We start from the raw sequence: 15502 nt of genomic DNA on the forward strand, positions 1-15502 counted from the left end.
GATTATTGTTGATTATGTAAATTCCTGGTTCTCAAAATAGATGTAGACTAAATTGGTTGGTTGTTTGGGTCATCTAAGTTAAGTTTAAAACTCTTCCACAATTAATTTAAAATAATTAATTAAAATTAATTTAGTCAATTATTTAAATCTTGACGTCCAATCTACCCAAACAATAATGAAAATTTTACATGATAAATCAGGTGTTACAGAGTTTAAATCAGCATTGGGGGAATGTCTTTATCAATGGGTTTTCAATTTAGCATTTTGGAAAAATCTTTTTTTTCCTTTAGTTGTTTTACCATCGGAAGAGCCTACTTTGACCAACGATTTCTGAAGTGTTGCGAAAGGTACTGTCGTGAAAAATAAATTTCTTATTATGGCTTTTACAAAAACTACTCATTCTTAAAATCACATTCAAACATGCATGCACGCCTCTCACAGCCACATTAAATATTAAGGATTTATTATTATTATTTAATTGGTAAACATCATTGATACCACCTAATGAGAGAGAGCTAATTTAAATAATGCCACTATAGGATCACATCTCTTATATTTGTACACTTTCATAAAGCACAGATTTCATCAGCTTCTCGAGAATTGGAAGGTTTTGATTTTCATCGTAACCAATATAAAAGAGGAACAAATCTTGCAATATTTTGAGAAGCTTGAATAAATGTTTCTGGAAATGGATTTGGAGAAAGGCTTTCTTGGTTCAATCTCGTCCATGCATCTGAGATCATATGGATAATGCGCTGTCGTGCGCTATCAACCGAAATCTCCGGATTTTCATTCATGTAGTATTTTATATACGACCCATCATATCCTTCTTGATTCTCGTCCTGTGAGAAAAGAGATTTTTCAGAAAATACTTTTTTAAGCATTTAGAAAGTCACTTTAAACATATCTAAATATGGGTTACCTTTGCACTTCCCAAATCGTCGCTAAGCCGTAGAATTGAAGCAGTGGAAGATACAATGCCTGGGTTGGTATCCAAAAGTTGGACAGTTTTGTTGTTTATTCCTTGGCCTAATAGAAAGAAGATATGTGCTAAAACAACATGAACTCCAGAACTAACCATTCCATTCTCTAAATATTCTTTGGCACTTGGGAAATGGTTAGAAGCAAACCATTCTGCTTCCACTAGAAATGCCTCACAAAGGCTAGCCCACTGAAAAGGAAAGAAAAATATATACTTAAGAAGATAGCATTTTAGGTTCACTTTTATAATCATTTGGGCTTTTTTTTTTTTTTTTTTTTTTTTTTTAATTATACTTATTTTTTTATAACTTCTTTATGGTTATTTTTCATTTTTCTTAACTAAAAACTAAATTCTCAGCCAACTTCTTTATTAGAAAAAATCAAAAACTATTTTATTTTCCCAAAAAAATGGCTTAACATAAAAATACTGCTAAAAGTAGATATAAAAAACAAAGAAATCAGGGGGTAGAAAGACTAATTATAAGTTTAGTCATTTGAAAAAATCAAATGATTATCAAACGAGGTCTTAGTTTTCAATTTAAATAATACGGAAACATACCGATTTCTGTAATGAATGAATGGGGTTCCAACCATGCTTGAGAGAAAACATGTGGCTTAGTTCATTTGTGGTTTCATAAAGTTTGATAAAGCAAATTTTCATTGGGTGGGGTAAACCGTGGATAGCTGCCAAGTACCATCTGCATTATTAAATATAATTATGAGTTCACAGTTACGAAAATAATGTGGGAAATGAAAATCTCTGAATCTCAGAAAAAAGAAAAAGGCACTTTCAAGTTTCAATAACATACCTTTGAATTGCTTTTGTGAAAAGTCTAAGTTCTTCAATGGAACCATATAAATCGTAGATATCATCAATAAGATAGATAAAAGAGAGAGATTTTGAAAGCTCAACTCTTTCTTCTGAGAATTTTGGATCTGCTAAGAAGGCTAATGAACAAACATACCATTTAAGTGGTTGATCTCTACCGAACTTTATTTCTTCAGATAATCCTGTCATCTTCCACCACCTATCTCCCCATTACCACAACAAAAAATTTGTACACACACCATTACATATATGTAGAAACAAATATGCATGTACTAATTGAATGTTTGATAGAGATTTTGAATTTGTTATAATCACTTTTTTTTTTTTTTTTTCATTTTCAAAATTACTTTAAAACTTGTATTTAATTATATAAGATCAATTTGGTGCATGTTAGGAAGTGATTATAGATAAGAATTTTAGATACAATTGATTTTCATACAACGAGATTAACGTAATTTTGGGTTATTATGTTCTATTTCAAAAGTGATTTTAGATTTACAAAATTATTAAAAATGAGATTTTTTTTTAAAAAAAAAATCTAAACAGATTATCATTACATAAGTAGGACAAAGTGTTGTTTTCAAATATAGAAAAATGAATTGAAACATTTACAAATATAGCAAAATTTCACAGTTTATTTGTGATAGACCACCATAGACTACTGTCTGTGTCTATCATAAAATAAATAGATACAAATAGTAGTCTATCACGGTCTATCATAATCTATTTGATATTTTGTTATTATTTGTAAATATTTTTAACAATTAGACAAATTTTAGTAAATATAAAATAAAATAAAGTTACGGAAATTTTGTGGGGGTGATTCCTTCAGTCAATCATTCCACTAAAGCACACATTCCGACTAATTGTGAAAAAATTAATTCTAAATGATTTTATACTTTTTTTCTAAAATCAATTTTACCATTTGCTCCATATCAATATTTGAAAGAAAACCTATTTTGGCCAAGTTAAAAATCACTCATAGAAATATACAAATCACGTTAATATAAAATCAAACGTTAAAGTGATTGATCTTCAATGTCGATTTTCAACCGATATTGTACCCTATAATGTCAGTTTTAAATCGACATTAAAATTCAGTTTTTGTAGAAGTGATGGTTTTAATAAGCTATTTAAAAATCTCACCTGTAAACATGTGAAAAATTAATCTATATATGGACGGTATGAAGGAAACTTACAAAAAAAGTTGAGAAATTTCACGTTGGTATAACTTCTGGACCCTATTGAAATCCAACTTTGCCAATTGTTGGAAGACAGAAATCCATTTATTATGGGTGGCTGGGAATCCAAAGTAGTTCTTGACCATCAATCTCCCCAAACTTTTATGAAAGGGATTAGCCAAAGCATCACCCACATGTTTTGCCGTACCATTGTCGGGATTCTCCATTTGTGTCTTCAAGATTTGGCCACTAAATTTCCCAATTTTCTCTAATGTTTCTTCTCCAGGAAAGCATAATTGCGAAGCTTCATATAGACTCGTTAGGCCTTCCATATCTTCACTAACTTTTTTGTTCAATTCACCCTCTTTATTCATGAAACTTCCAAACACATCTGCCCAAAAACGTTAATTTTAAATTTTATAACTTTATTTAAATAAATTTAATGTAATCTATTAGCTTAAGATTTTAACTAAGAATGATCATGTTCGAACCACTATAATGTTGTTAGGCCTGAGAAGGGAGTGTTGAATGGTATAAAAGATACAAGGTGCGTCATTGGATGCACCCAAATAAAGGATTGATATAATTAAATATATGGTAAATCTATCTACTTAAACTTTTGGGTTGATTGATAAATTAACAATAATAATAATTTGGAAAAAAAAGACATTTTTGGTCTATAGATTTCGAATCTAGTTTTTATTTAGTTATAGGTTTCAAAATATTGTACTTTTGCCCTTAGGTTTGAGTTTAGTTTTCGTTTGGTCCCTAATTCAATATTTTACATTTTTACTCTTTAGTTTTTCCTAAAACTTATTATTAATGCAACTTTTAGCTAACTAATTTAAAATAATTATGAGATGATCTTTTAATTAATTTTAATAGTGGTGAAAATTAGTGAAAACTAATTTAATCATAATTAATAAATATTAGCACCAAAAACTGAAAGTAGGTATTTAATAAAAAAAAATTCAAGGTTAGAAGCGTAAATCTTTAAGCCTTAGGAATCAAATTCAAATGTAATTCAAAATACTTTGGTAAAAATATAACATTTTAAAATCTAAAAACCAAATAGAAGTTAAACTCAAAATTCAATAATAAAAGTGTATTACTTCAATACTTAGAGTCAAATAAAACTAGATTCGAAACTTAAATGACAAATATATATATATATATATATATATATATATATATATATATATTAGCAAGGTTATATATCTCCCCTTCATATACAAACAAATAAAAACTAAACATAATCTTTTAAAATAAATTTTCTGATAAATTTTAATTGAAGTATATAAAGATAGGTACAATCGAGTAGCATGTAAGTTTAGACGGGAAGAAAAATAAGATTATTAGAAATGACCTGAAAGTACAAAATAACCACGTTGTCTTAAGAGTCGAAATCGAAGAGCAACCTCATGAAGGGAACACTTAGTATCAAAACATTGAGTTGGCATTATTGTGTATTGGTATTGTAGAATTGCTTCAATCTCCTCTTTAAAGCAGTGGTCAATCCCTAAACGTTGAATTGCATCAATCATATTCAAGCTCTCCAAAGGATCACTATTATTTTTGGCTCTTTCTCTCAACAGATGCTTCACACTCTTCATTTCATTTTCATATTTAATGTCCATTTCCTCCTACACACAAATCATACCAAAACCCAAACACATTAATCCATACTTAGTCTCTGCACTTCTTAACAAATTAGTACAAATCCTTTTAACTTAAACTTATAACTACATTATTTCAAAAAACTCACTAACATAAATTGTTTTATTGAGCTAAAATTTTGATAAAAAAGGGAAACAAAAAAGGAAGATAAACATTTTGACAATACATGAACTAAAATGGACCAAATTTAGTTAAAATGAGCATAATTCAATACTATTAGTCGAAGTCAAATGTTTGATTCCTCCCTTTCACATATTGTAAAAAAAAAAAAAAAATACAAAAGTTTAAAGTATATGGAGGAATCAAAAAGTGAAGGACTAAGACAAAACTAAAATTAGTACTAGAATTTAAGCTGCATTTGACCTATGAAAATTTAGCAAAATTAGATTTTTTTTTTTTTTTAAATAAATTAAAAGGAGATAATTGCCACCCTACACCACTCCACCCAAAAAAAAAGAGGAAAGAAAGAAAAACAATGATGAACAAGAACTCACGTCGAAAAGACGGAGAGAAACTCACAATTTTTAAAGATACAAAACAAAATAGATAAAAAAAATAAGGTGAAGAAAGGAAATTAGAGATGATAGAGGCATACATTTAAAGGGGAAAATTGTGAATCTGCAGGAAGAGAAGTAGGAAGGAAGGAGTAATTTAGAGGAATGGTCCATTTTTGAGGGTGAGGGATATTGATAGGCACATTATTGTTAATTGGTGGAATGTTTTGCATGGAAGCTTTTAGTTTTAGATATGGTTGGATAGAAGAAGAAGAAGAAAGATAAGGTGGAACAACTCTAACTATTAGCACTGCAGATGCTGTAGCCATGGGTGTGGATAAAGAAACACAATTCAATGGCAGATGATGGGCAACACAGGAAAATTAATGGTGGATATAATTTGTGATAGGCTCTCATTTTACCTTTCCAATTTATACTAGTTTTGTGTGATGCGACATATTCCCATATACATTTGGTTTAGTCTGAAATAATGTCTAAGGTGTGGTTTAGTCGAAATAATGTCTAAGGTGGGATATTCGAATCATTCTTTTCTTGATTGATAGTATAAATACTAATATCAGTTGAGATATTCTTATTATAAACTTTTTAGGTATATGCTTATTGGGTATTTAATGATGCTTTTGATTATGATTTAGAAATTCGATATATGGTTCAAGATATGTTTAATAAAAAAAAAAAAGAAAAAAAAATTTTGTCGGTCCTTAGAATTTGGGTTAAGTTTTCATTTGGTCATTAAGATTTACAATGTTACACTTGTATTCTTGAATTTTGAGTTTAATTTTTATTTGGTCTCTAGGTTTGAAAATGTTACATTTTTATCTTTTAGAATGTTACTTTTTTATCTTTCAATCTTGAATTTCGTTTCAATTTGGTCCAACTTCAAGATTGACATTTTTTACTTTGTTTAGTTTTTATTAAATACCCCAGTTCAATCATTGGGTATTAATATTTATTATAATCAACTTTAATTGATTAATAAATTGGTTTTCACTATTTTTTATCATTATAAAAATTAATTAAAAAATCATGAAAAATTATTTTAATTTGTTAATAAAATTAACGTCAAATGTCATAGAAATCGTATAAAAAAAAAAAAAAACAAAAAAAACAAAAAAAAAAAAACTTGAGAGTAAAAGTGTAAAACATTGAAATCTAGAGACTAAATAAAGACTAAACTCAAAACTCATGAATACAAATGTAACATTTTGAAATCTAGAGGCCAGATAGAAATTAAACTCAAAACTCAAGAGTAAAAGTGTATTTTTGAAAAACTATTGTTCTCTCTCACCTTTTTTTTTAAAATTTTTTTTAACAATATGTGGGGTGGAGGGATTAAAACCTCTAGCCCCACGGTTGATAATAAATACATAATGTCAATTGGATTATGTTCATTTTAACAATTCTAGTCTCTCTTGTTCTCAAACAATGCATGTTTTTTACGTTGACTTTGCTTTGGCCTCAAAAGTGACTATGTTGTTCTTTTTGGTTATATGATCCTATGTTCTTATGTCTTTCTATAGAAAATAACAAGGAATTTAAGTGGGCTTATTGGATTTTTGGTGAAATTAAAGGCCTAGTGACATTCTGGTAACTATGGGCAAATGATAATCTTGTAATTAACCCATCTTCTTTATCTTTGGGGCTGGAAAAATCGTGAACTAGAGGGTGAAAAATAGAGAGGGGTAGCCGATTTCTTTGACACGGTGAGAGTGAGACAGGGTTGGCGGCAGACACACATTCGGCGAGGGAGAGAGACAGATCTGTGAACTCCGAATCCTAATTTTTCTACTTAAGTATGTTCCCTGCTAAGACTAGTGTGGTGAGTAGGTTGATGTGGAAATTAGTGTGTAATGGTAGAGAAAAGAGTGGAGATTTGAAGAAAAGAGGAAATTTGGAAGTTTAACTCTTGGGAAAAATTTGGAAAATTTGGCTAAGTATAGAATTTTGTGTGGGATACGTTGGAAGGGACCAATGCGTTGGAAGAGTGTGTTGATGATGGCATGCAACTGAAGAAGGAAAAATAGAGATGACACGTTGGAAGGCACAAGGATAGACAAGGCATGCAGTGAAAGGCAGCCCATGCATCGAGTAGTCTCGACTAGCGCCCATGCAATGCGTCGAGCAGCCTCAGCCAGACGCCCTGCCCATGCATCGAGTAGCCTAGGCCAGACGCCCTGCCAATGTGTCGAGTGGCCATGCCCATGCGTTGAGTGTCCTGCCATGCAGCCAAGCGCGCAGCCCATGCGACCGAGCGAGCGAGCGATGGCAGCCTATGTCGCACGCCCATGCCAAGCAAGCCGTGCGATGCTGCCTAGTGAGCCATGTGTCGAGGATGGATGGTCACCCTATGCGTTGGTGATGGTTAGCTCGTTGCGATGGCTAAGTTGAATTGTAATGGTAGTGAATTGACTTGCTATGCGTTGATGATAGGCTAGGCATTGAGTATGGACTATGCATTGAACATCCATGAGTTGGACGCACACAAAGGATGAGATTACCTGAGAAACGTCATCAAACCATGTGTCTTCTTGGAAGGAAAGCCTTAAGTCTTAAGAATCAGATTGGAAGTTCATGTGTTGGCTACACAGGAGGAAGACACTTAGGTTGCACTGATAAAAATGATGTATTGGTAGTGTGTGGGAGAAACACTTGGCCATGCAGCCAAGTAGGTGGTGTCAACTCTGGGGAAGGTTTGGACGTCTATAAATAGAGCCAAACGACTTCATTTTAGATCACAATTCAAAAATACCGTAAAAAGAGTAGGAAAGTTGAACAAACCTTGCGTTGGAGCCAAAATCCATGCATTGGTCATTGTATTTTAAAGAGGACGCATTGGACAGTGAAGTCTAGAAAGCAGCTTCAATTTGGGATGAGGAGTTCTCCCAATTTATTCATGCGTTTGGAGTGATTCTAAAGCCACCTGAAAGCTCTAAGAGTCTAGTTTTCAGGATAGGACTGCCGGAGGAAAAGCTCGAAGATATCGTCCTGGAAACTGAGAAGAAAACAGAAGGGCCAGGCTGTCGAATCAGTTTGAGCCAGTCTTGAAGATTCTGTGATTCCGGCCAAACCACAAGAATTTCTGAGCTAAAATTTTAGGGTAAGATTTCTGAGACATTTATAATATATTTGTAGAAGGAAGTATCTCAAAATAAGATTTAGAACTATGAGTAAGTTGAGCTGTAAGTTGAATCTGGATTCTAGGGGTGAAAAGGGCTACTAGAGTGAAAAGCTCCTAAACAATCAAGGTGAGTGGCTAAAACGTTTTGACTAAAACATTTGCTTAAAATGTTTGATTACAACGTGTTATAGAAAGCATGTTTTAAAGAAGATTATTCTCATGCTAGCTAGTTTTACAAAGTGATTTCCAAGTAAACCATGAGTTATGTTTTAAACGCATGTATGTATGAGAAATTGTTGAAAATCGATTTATATGTGTTAAATATACTTAGCATGCGTTAGTGGGGTTTCCATTCTCGTCCGTGGCGAGGCGGTGGTTTCGGCGTGGGTCTGTCGGCGTGGGGTTTCCATTCTCGTCCGACGACGACAGCTGTGTTCCGACGTGCAGTAGGTTGTGTCCGACGGTGAGGCTGCACATGAGTTCACCGGTCAAAGGCGGGCGACAGTGCACTCTACTTGGGCTGTTTTCAATGGGTTTTCTCGGTTTCAAAGGTAACGTCGTGTGTGGGTCTCTTGGTATCAATGGGTATCAAAATTACAGATTAGTGATTATTATTGATTATCTGTAATTGTAAATTCTTCATTGCTCATAATAAAATTGATTCAAGCTGGTTCTCAAAGTAGATGTAAACCAAATTGGTCAAACCACTATATATCTTGGTGTTCGTTTTTTATTACTTTCGATTTATTCGGTTGATTGTTTGTACATTCTGTTTGGTCATCTAAATTAGGTTCAAAATTCTCACACTTAAAAAAAAAAAAAAAAAGAGAGAGAGAGAGAACCAATCATGTGCCTAGGAGACATCTCATTCGAGCAATTTGGTGGTTACTTTTGAGGCTAAAGCAAAGTCCACGTAAAATTTCAAAGAAGAGAACCAATCATGTGCTTAGGAGACAGCTCTTCTTTAGGAGGTCATTACCAGTTTAACTACTAATTGGTGCACTAAATATTCTAAGCTTTTTCTTTTTCTTTCTTTTTTTTTTAGTTAGGATGCTTCTATATTGTTTCTCCTAATTGGCAAATTTTCCTCTAGCTAGCATCACCCATGTGCTGAATCTTATCTCAATAAAGTGCTTGTGATTTTTTTTTTTTAATTACAATGAAAACTAAATTCAAAATAGGCACCAAAATGAATTTTTCAAAAAAAAAAAAAAAAAGTATGTTCTTTATTATAAACCATGTATCTCATGTGCTTTGTATTTTTCAATATGTGTTGGTATCAAATAACGGCTCAAATGTGTTCAAATTAATGTGGACTTTGTTGGATTGTTCCCTTATGGGTTTTCTGTTTAATGATATCTTTTATTCAAAAATAAAAAACTATGTTCAACTTGAACTCTAATACTTGGGACATAATTTTAATATATATATATATATATATATTAATTTAAAGCTATGGTATCACGTAACATTAACGTTCTATTTGGTAGCCATTTAGTTTTTAGTTTTTAACTTTTGAAAATTAAGTCTATAAACATTATTTTTACTCCTAAATTTCTTACTTTTATAATCTATATGCTAAAATTTTAAAACTAAAAAAAGTAATTTTAAAAAACTTGTTTTGTAACTAAATTTCGAAATCAAAAAACAACTTTTTAAAAGACTTTTTAATTTTCAAATTTTGGCTTAGTTTTTTAAATGATTGGTAAAAAATAGATAACAAAGAAAAAATTTAGAGGTAGAAATATGGTTTATAAACTTAATTTTCAAAAATAAAAACAAAAAACAAAATGGTTACTAAATAAAACCATCTAATTATGAAATGAGGTTAAGGATACAATTAAGTTTTTGTTAACCATTTCATTTTTTGTTTTTGGTTTTTGAAAATTAAATCCATTTCTTTCCCTTTTTAATAATAATTTACATCTTTCTTAAGTATAATGGTTAAATTCTTAGCTAATTCCAAAATCAAAAACAACTTTTTAAAAGTTGTTTTTTAATTTTCAAATTTTAGCTTAGTTTTTTAAACGATTAGTAAAAAATAGATAATAAAGAAAAAAAAAAACTTAGAAGAAGAAGTAGAATTTATAAACTTAATTTTAGAAAATAAAAATAAAAAGTAAAATGATTACTAAATAAAACCAAATATAAATAAGTTTTTGTTGGCAATATTTGAATAGAAAAAGATAATTGAGAGTTTTAAAATATCAGATTTTGATAGTTTGCAATATAGTTTTGTAGAGTGACCCCACCATATGATTCCTGTTTGTTTGGAGACGCGGCTCGAAACTTAACATATCACTTCCACTTTTTTCCAACACGTGATTCTCATACCTTTTTCTTTCGGTTGGATATCTTGCACAGCATTTTCCCGACACGTGATTCTCATACCTTTTTTTCCCATCACAATATAAATATTTATAGGAGAAGAGAGAAAAAAAAAAAAAAAAAAAAAAGAATTAGATGAATCTTTATTTCACATGCTCAATGATATTATAGGCATTGTTGTGTGTGAATCTGACAAAATAGGTCAAAAAAAAAATTTAAAATGAAAATAAATACAAGATAAGATAGACTTTCATTCAAGCCCAAGTGTGAGCTAGTTGGTTACCTTATCATCTAATTCATGAAATGAGTGGAAAAGATTTAACTTTAAGAAAATCAAGACCAGTTGAATTTGTTTGTAATCTAGCCCAAGGAAAAAATCTTGGGGCAAAAGATCATAAAAGACATTGGAGAACTTCAACCAATAGTAACAAATCAATCAAAAGACAAACCCTAGAGGCTAGAACAGACAATATAATGAAAGAATACAAGACACTAGGGGCTTTATTTTTAAAAATAAAGAACCTTTAAACCTTACAAGAATATGGAATTCTAGATAAATTTTATTTTAAACTTGAAATTTTCTAATCCCACATTGAAAATTATTATCGAGTTCCTTGTTATGAATTGCTAACTTAAATATGCAAAGTAATTTTGTTATAGTCCTTTTTTTTTTTATCTTTGTAAAATTGTATGTTTGAAGAAAATAGTACTCCCATTTTTTCTTCCTGACTTTGTTCAATGAACTCCTTTGGCTGTTGCATGTAAATGGTCTCCTCAAAATATCATTCACAAAGGCAATCTTGACATCCATTTGTCATATCTCATAGTCATAATATGAGTCAATTGATAAGAATATTTAGATGGATTTTAACATGGTAACAGGTGAAAAAGTTTCTTCATAATCCACTCTCTCAATCTGGGTATAACTCTTTCCCACTAATCTAGCCTTAAAGGTTTGTACCTTCACATCTACAACTCTTTTCCTCTTGTAAATCTATTTGCCGCCTATAAGTTTTATCCCATCAAGTTGATCTACAAAATTCCACATAAAATTTAAGTGCATAGACTCTATTTCTTGATTCATGCCTTTAATCCACTCATCTTTTGTCAACATCATCCATTGCTTGTTTATAGGACAATGGATCCTCTCTGTCATCATCTAGTATGATAACTTGGGCTTCAGTTAAACTCATGTAATGTGTAGGTTGGTTCACAACCCTTCCACTACATCTTGACACTCTTAATTCTTGAGATAGATGTACCTAACTCAATGTGCCTTCATCAACACCTCTTGTTGATGTACTACCAATGTCAACAACTCTTAGCGGTTGTTCAGTAGATTCATTGAAAAATTCATTTAATACAACTTTACTTCATGGTTTAAGATCTCGCATGTGGTCTTCCCCCAAATCCTAAAGGGGTTGTTTGGGACACTGAGATGATATAGGATGTGGGGAGTTCTGATGTTTAGAGAGTTCTGATGTCTGGGGGGTTATGATCGAGTATGTTCAAGCATTGAGATGATATACGATACACAGAAGAAAAATGACGGTGAGATACAAAACAGTTTCGAAAATGGGCCCACAAACAACTAAAATCGGTGAGATAGGATAATGGGTCTCCAAACACTAAGATGATATAGGATGTAGGGATATACCATCTCATGTTAGGCCCCCAAACAGCCTTAAAGTGTCATGAACTAACTTTATGACCTTTCCAAAGTTCAAAAGGTGTTTCAGAAACACTTTTTGATGAAAGAGGTCTAAAATGTAAATTGTAGTCTATACTATGTTGGGATTGGTGTCCTAATTCTCCCGGTGGTCTCGTAGTTTGTAAACATTTTGTACACATTGTTATTAATAAAATAAATGTTATTTTATTTGCATTTACTCAAATCCAATAAAATAAGATCCGTGGTTATTTCATGTAACTTAAGCATGTATGTGAGACATACAAGTAGATCATGCCTTAAGTAATAACCTAGTATAAGGATAAATGAGGGATACCTTATCCTGGTAATACTACGGATACGGTCCACTTTATAGATATTTACAAGTGTTGTAAAGTGCTACAAATAGTATAATCCTGACCATTCATGTGGAGACGTGCGAGCATAGATGTCCTATATAAAGAGTTTATATAAGACCGGACCACAAGATGATTAGTCTCTTTATATATTGCTGTAGATAATTGAGACTTACATTTCACTAAAATAACCATAGGAGACATAACCTTAATCCTGAGTGAGTTAGGAACTCCTGCCTATGAGGGCAATCCTTTGATTAGTATGGGTGAGAATGGCTAAATTGTCAACTCAACAAGCCTACCTTTTTGGGGATTTGTCTGATTGGGGAGCTGGGAACTCAGCTACACAAGACAGAATTCACTCCTTCCCTGAAGCAGGGGTAAGTATATAAATTGCTCCCTTAAGGGCTGATTTCAGGTCTTGAACATAGTGCCACACTCTCTCTTTGGAAGAGAGGACTCAGTCATAGTAGGACTATGACTTATTGTTCATTAGAGGAATCAGTGGTACTTAAGAAGTTAGATGTAATTACGGTGAAGTTGCACTCAACCGGTGATTTCCTATGATCGCATCTTGCATTGTGTTAACACATATTCTGCACAAAAATACAAAAATCAATAGTTCTAATGTGTTGAACGCATGCGACTGCAATATTATAGAATTTATGCTTAATGGACGTAATTTAAAATATTTCATCAAAGCAATCCAACATTGTTTAAGAACTTAGCACTATGATAACGTGAATTTTTGCCCGTTATCACACCCCCAAATTTAAACAATGCTTGTCCTCAAGCATAAGTTAAAGATTCATTTAGCAAGTCCACCGCAAAGGTCTTTTCCTAGATTTCTCAAGTATACTTCATTTAAGTCCTATATACCAGAATTTTCTCAAGTCTTATTCAAGTATCTCTTCTTAAAATATTTCTAAGACCTAGGGACTGCAAGTTTAACTTTCAAAAGGACTTTACTAAATTCCGGAACATTGCATGATTTATTTCAAAGAGGAAATTTTTCACCGAGGTGTCAAATGATTTATCCTTGCATAAAAATTTTCTTTATTACTATTTTTTTCTGACCTTCGCTGATCCGAGTTTCTTGCCTTCGTTTTGGCTTGCCCCCACAGGTGTCATGTGGACATCCAACTACAAGCAATGCACTCTTTCTCAGACTAAACTCATACCGATTTGGCATTGGAGTTGCGGTCATTGATTTATGCGTTTATCCTTGTGACTTACTTTTGTTTTGGCTTGCCTCCATGGGTGTCATGCAGACATCCAAGTACGGGTAAGTGCCTTTCACAACTTAACTCTTATCAACATGGGTTTCCCATTGCGTTGACAGTGGAGTTGTTATTCTAAAAAATTTTATTTTATTATTATTATTTTTTTTTTGTAGAAATAGCAAGGTCGAAAATAAATACCTCACCCCCAAATTTAAAATGTGGCAATGTCCTCATTGCCAAAAGATTAAAATAAGTCATGCGATGGTCATAGAATGTGTTGTAAAGAAAGTTTGAAAGAAAGCTGGCAAACCCCTAACTTCAAGAAATATTTCATGAAGTGACTATCTTAAGATGAAATTGACTCTAATATATACGAAAGAAATAGAAGCATATTTTTCATCATTGAAATCATACTTGACAAAGAAACGGAATGCGGTGACTCACGAAATTTATCTATGTCAAATGATTGTGGTGATTAAAGAGGATGTGGTGATAAAACTTTGAAGACTAAAATGCAATGTGATAGCGCAAAATTGGAAATAAAGATAAGGAAGAGTATATCCCCAAATTTTGCACTTTCGGCCGTATTGTATTGACGCATCCATCTTTGCGGCGATCTCTCTTCTTTGGATTGCGGTGATGGAATGGATAAGTGTTTCTTCGCATATCATCTCCGCAATCTAGCGCCTCGACCATTGTACAAAAAACAAAGAGAGGGTCAAATTATTTTAAACAAAATAAAAATCATTATCGCAAATGTTTTTTTTTTTTTGTATAATAACGATAGTGATAGTAAAATAAGGATAAATCGGAATTGAAAAGATAGTAAAAATTCTGAGTAATGGAGAAAAGAATTGAAGACTTGAGGTTTCCCAAAACTTGCGTCCCTGAGAGATTGCGATCATTTGATAACTCAGGGACCACCTACTTCCTTCTTTATTCAAAGTCTCTTAGTTCCACGGAGTCGACTTGGTGATGCCAGTCTTCTCCATGGTATGCCTTTACTCGCTGCCCATTGACTTTGAATATGTTGGTTCCATCGTCATTTGATAATTCCACCGCACCATGCAAAAGTACTTGTCGAATTATGAATGGTCCGGACCAACGTGACTTGAACTTTCCCGGGAAGAGACGTAGACGTGAGTTGAAAAGCAAGACTTTTTGCCCGACTTGGAGGTTTTTACCGCATATCCGTTGATCATGCCAGCGCTTGGTGAGCTCTTTATAAATCATTCTCATATGCGTTGTTCCTCCATTCTTCTAGCTCAACCAGTTGCATTTTTCGCGCTTCCCTTGCCTTCTTCAAATAAAAATTCAGCTTCTTTACCGCCACAGTGTCTTATATTCTAGCTCCAAAGGCAAGTGACACGCCTTACCAAATACCAGCGCATAAAGGGACATGCCTATGGGTGTTTTAAATGCAATCAGGTATGCCCATAACGCATCGTCAAGCTTTGTTGCCCAGTCTTTCCGTGAAGGCTTTACTACCTTCTCAAGTATCAATTTAATTTCTCGATTAGACACTTCAGCTTGACCGTTCGTTTGTGGATGGTATGCGGTGGCCACTTTATGGAGGATATTGTACTTGTGCAGCAACTCCTTGATATTGTGATTGACAAAGTGTG

The 15502-nt window shown here is 32.6% G+C and overlaps 1 protein-coding gene across 1 annotated transcript; it reads right to left on the reverse strand.

Annotated features, from left to right (window-relative positions):
* Positions 1-351: 351 nt before the first annotated feature.
* LOC120082664 ((3S,6E)-nerolidol synthase 1-like) lies at positions 352-5567 on the reverse strand. Its single transcript, XM_039037923.1, is given in 8 exon segments — positions 352-628; positions 630-842; positions 923-1171; positions 1541-1679; positions 1791-2009; positions 3010-3382; positions 4358-4634; positions 5264-5567. Coding segments are annotated over 8 exon segments (1776 nt in total). The 5' UTR covers positions 5492-5567; the 3' UTR covers positions 352-550.
* Positions 5568-15502: the final 9935 nt, after the last annotated feature.

The sequence above is a fragment of the Benincasa hispida genome, chromosome 8, assembly GCF_009727055.1.
Source record: "Benincasa hispida cultivar B227 chromosome 8, ASM972705v1, whole genome shotgun sequence".
Classification (NCBI taxonomy): Eukaryota; Viridiplantae; Streptophyta; class Magnoliopsida; order Cucurbitales; family Cucurbitaceae; genus Benincasa; species Benincasa hispida.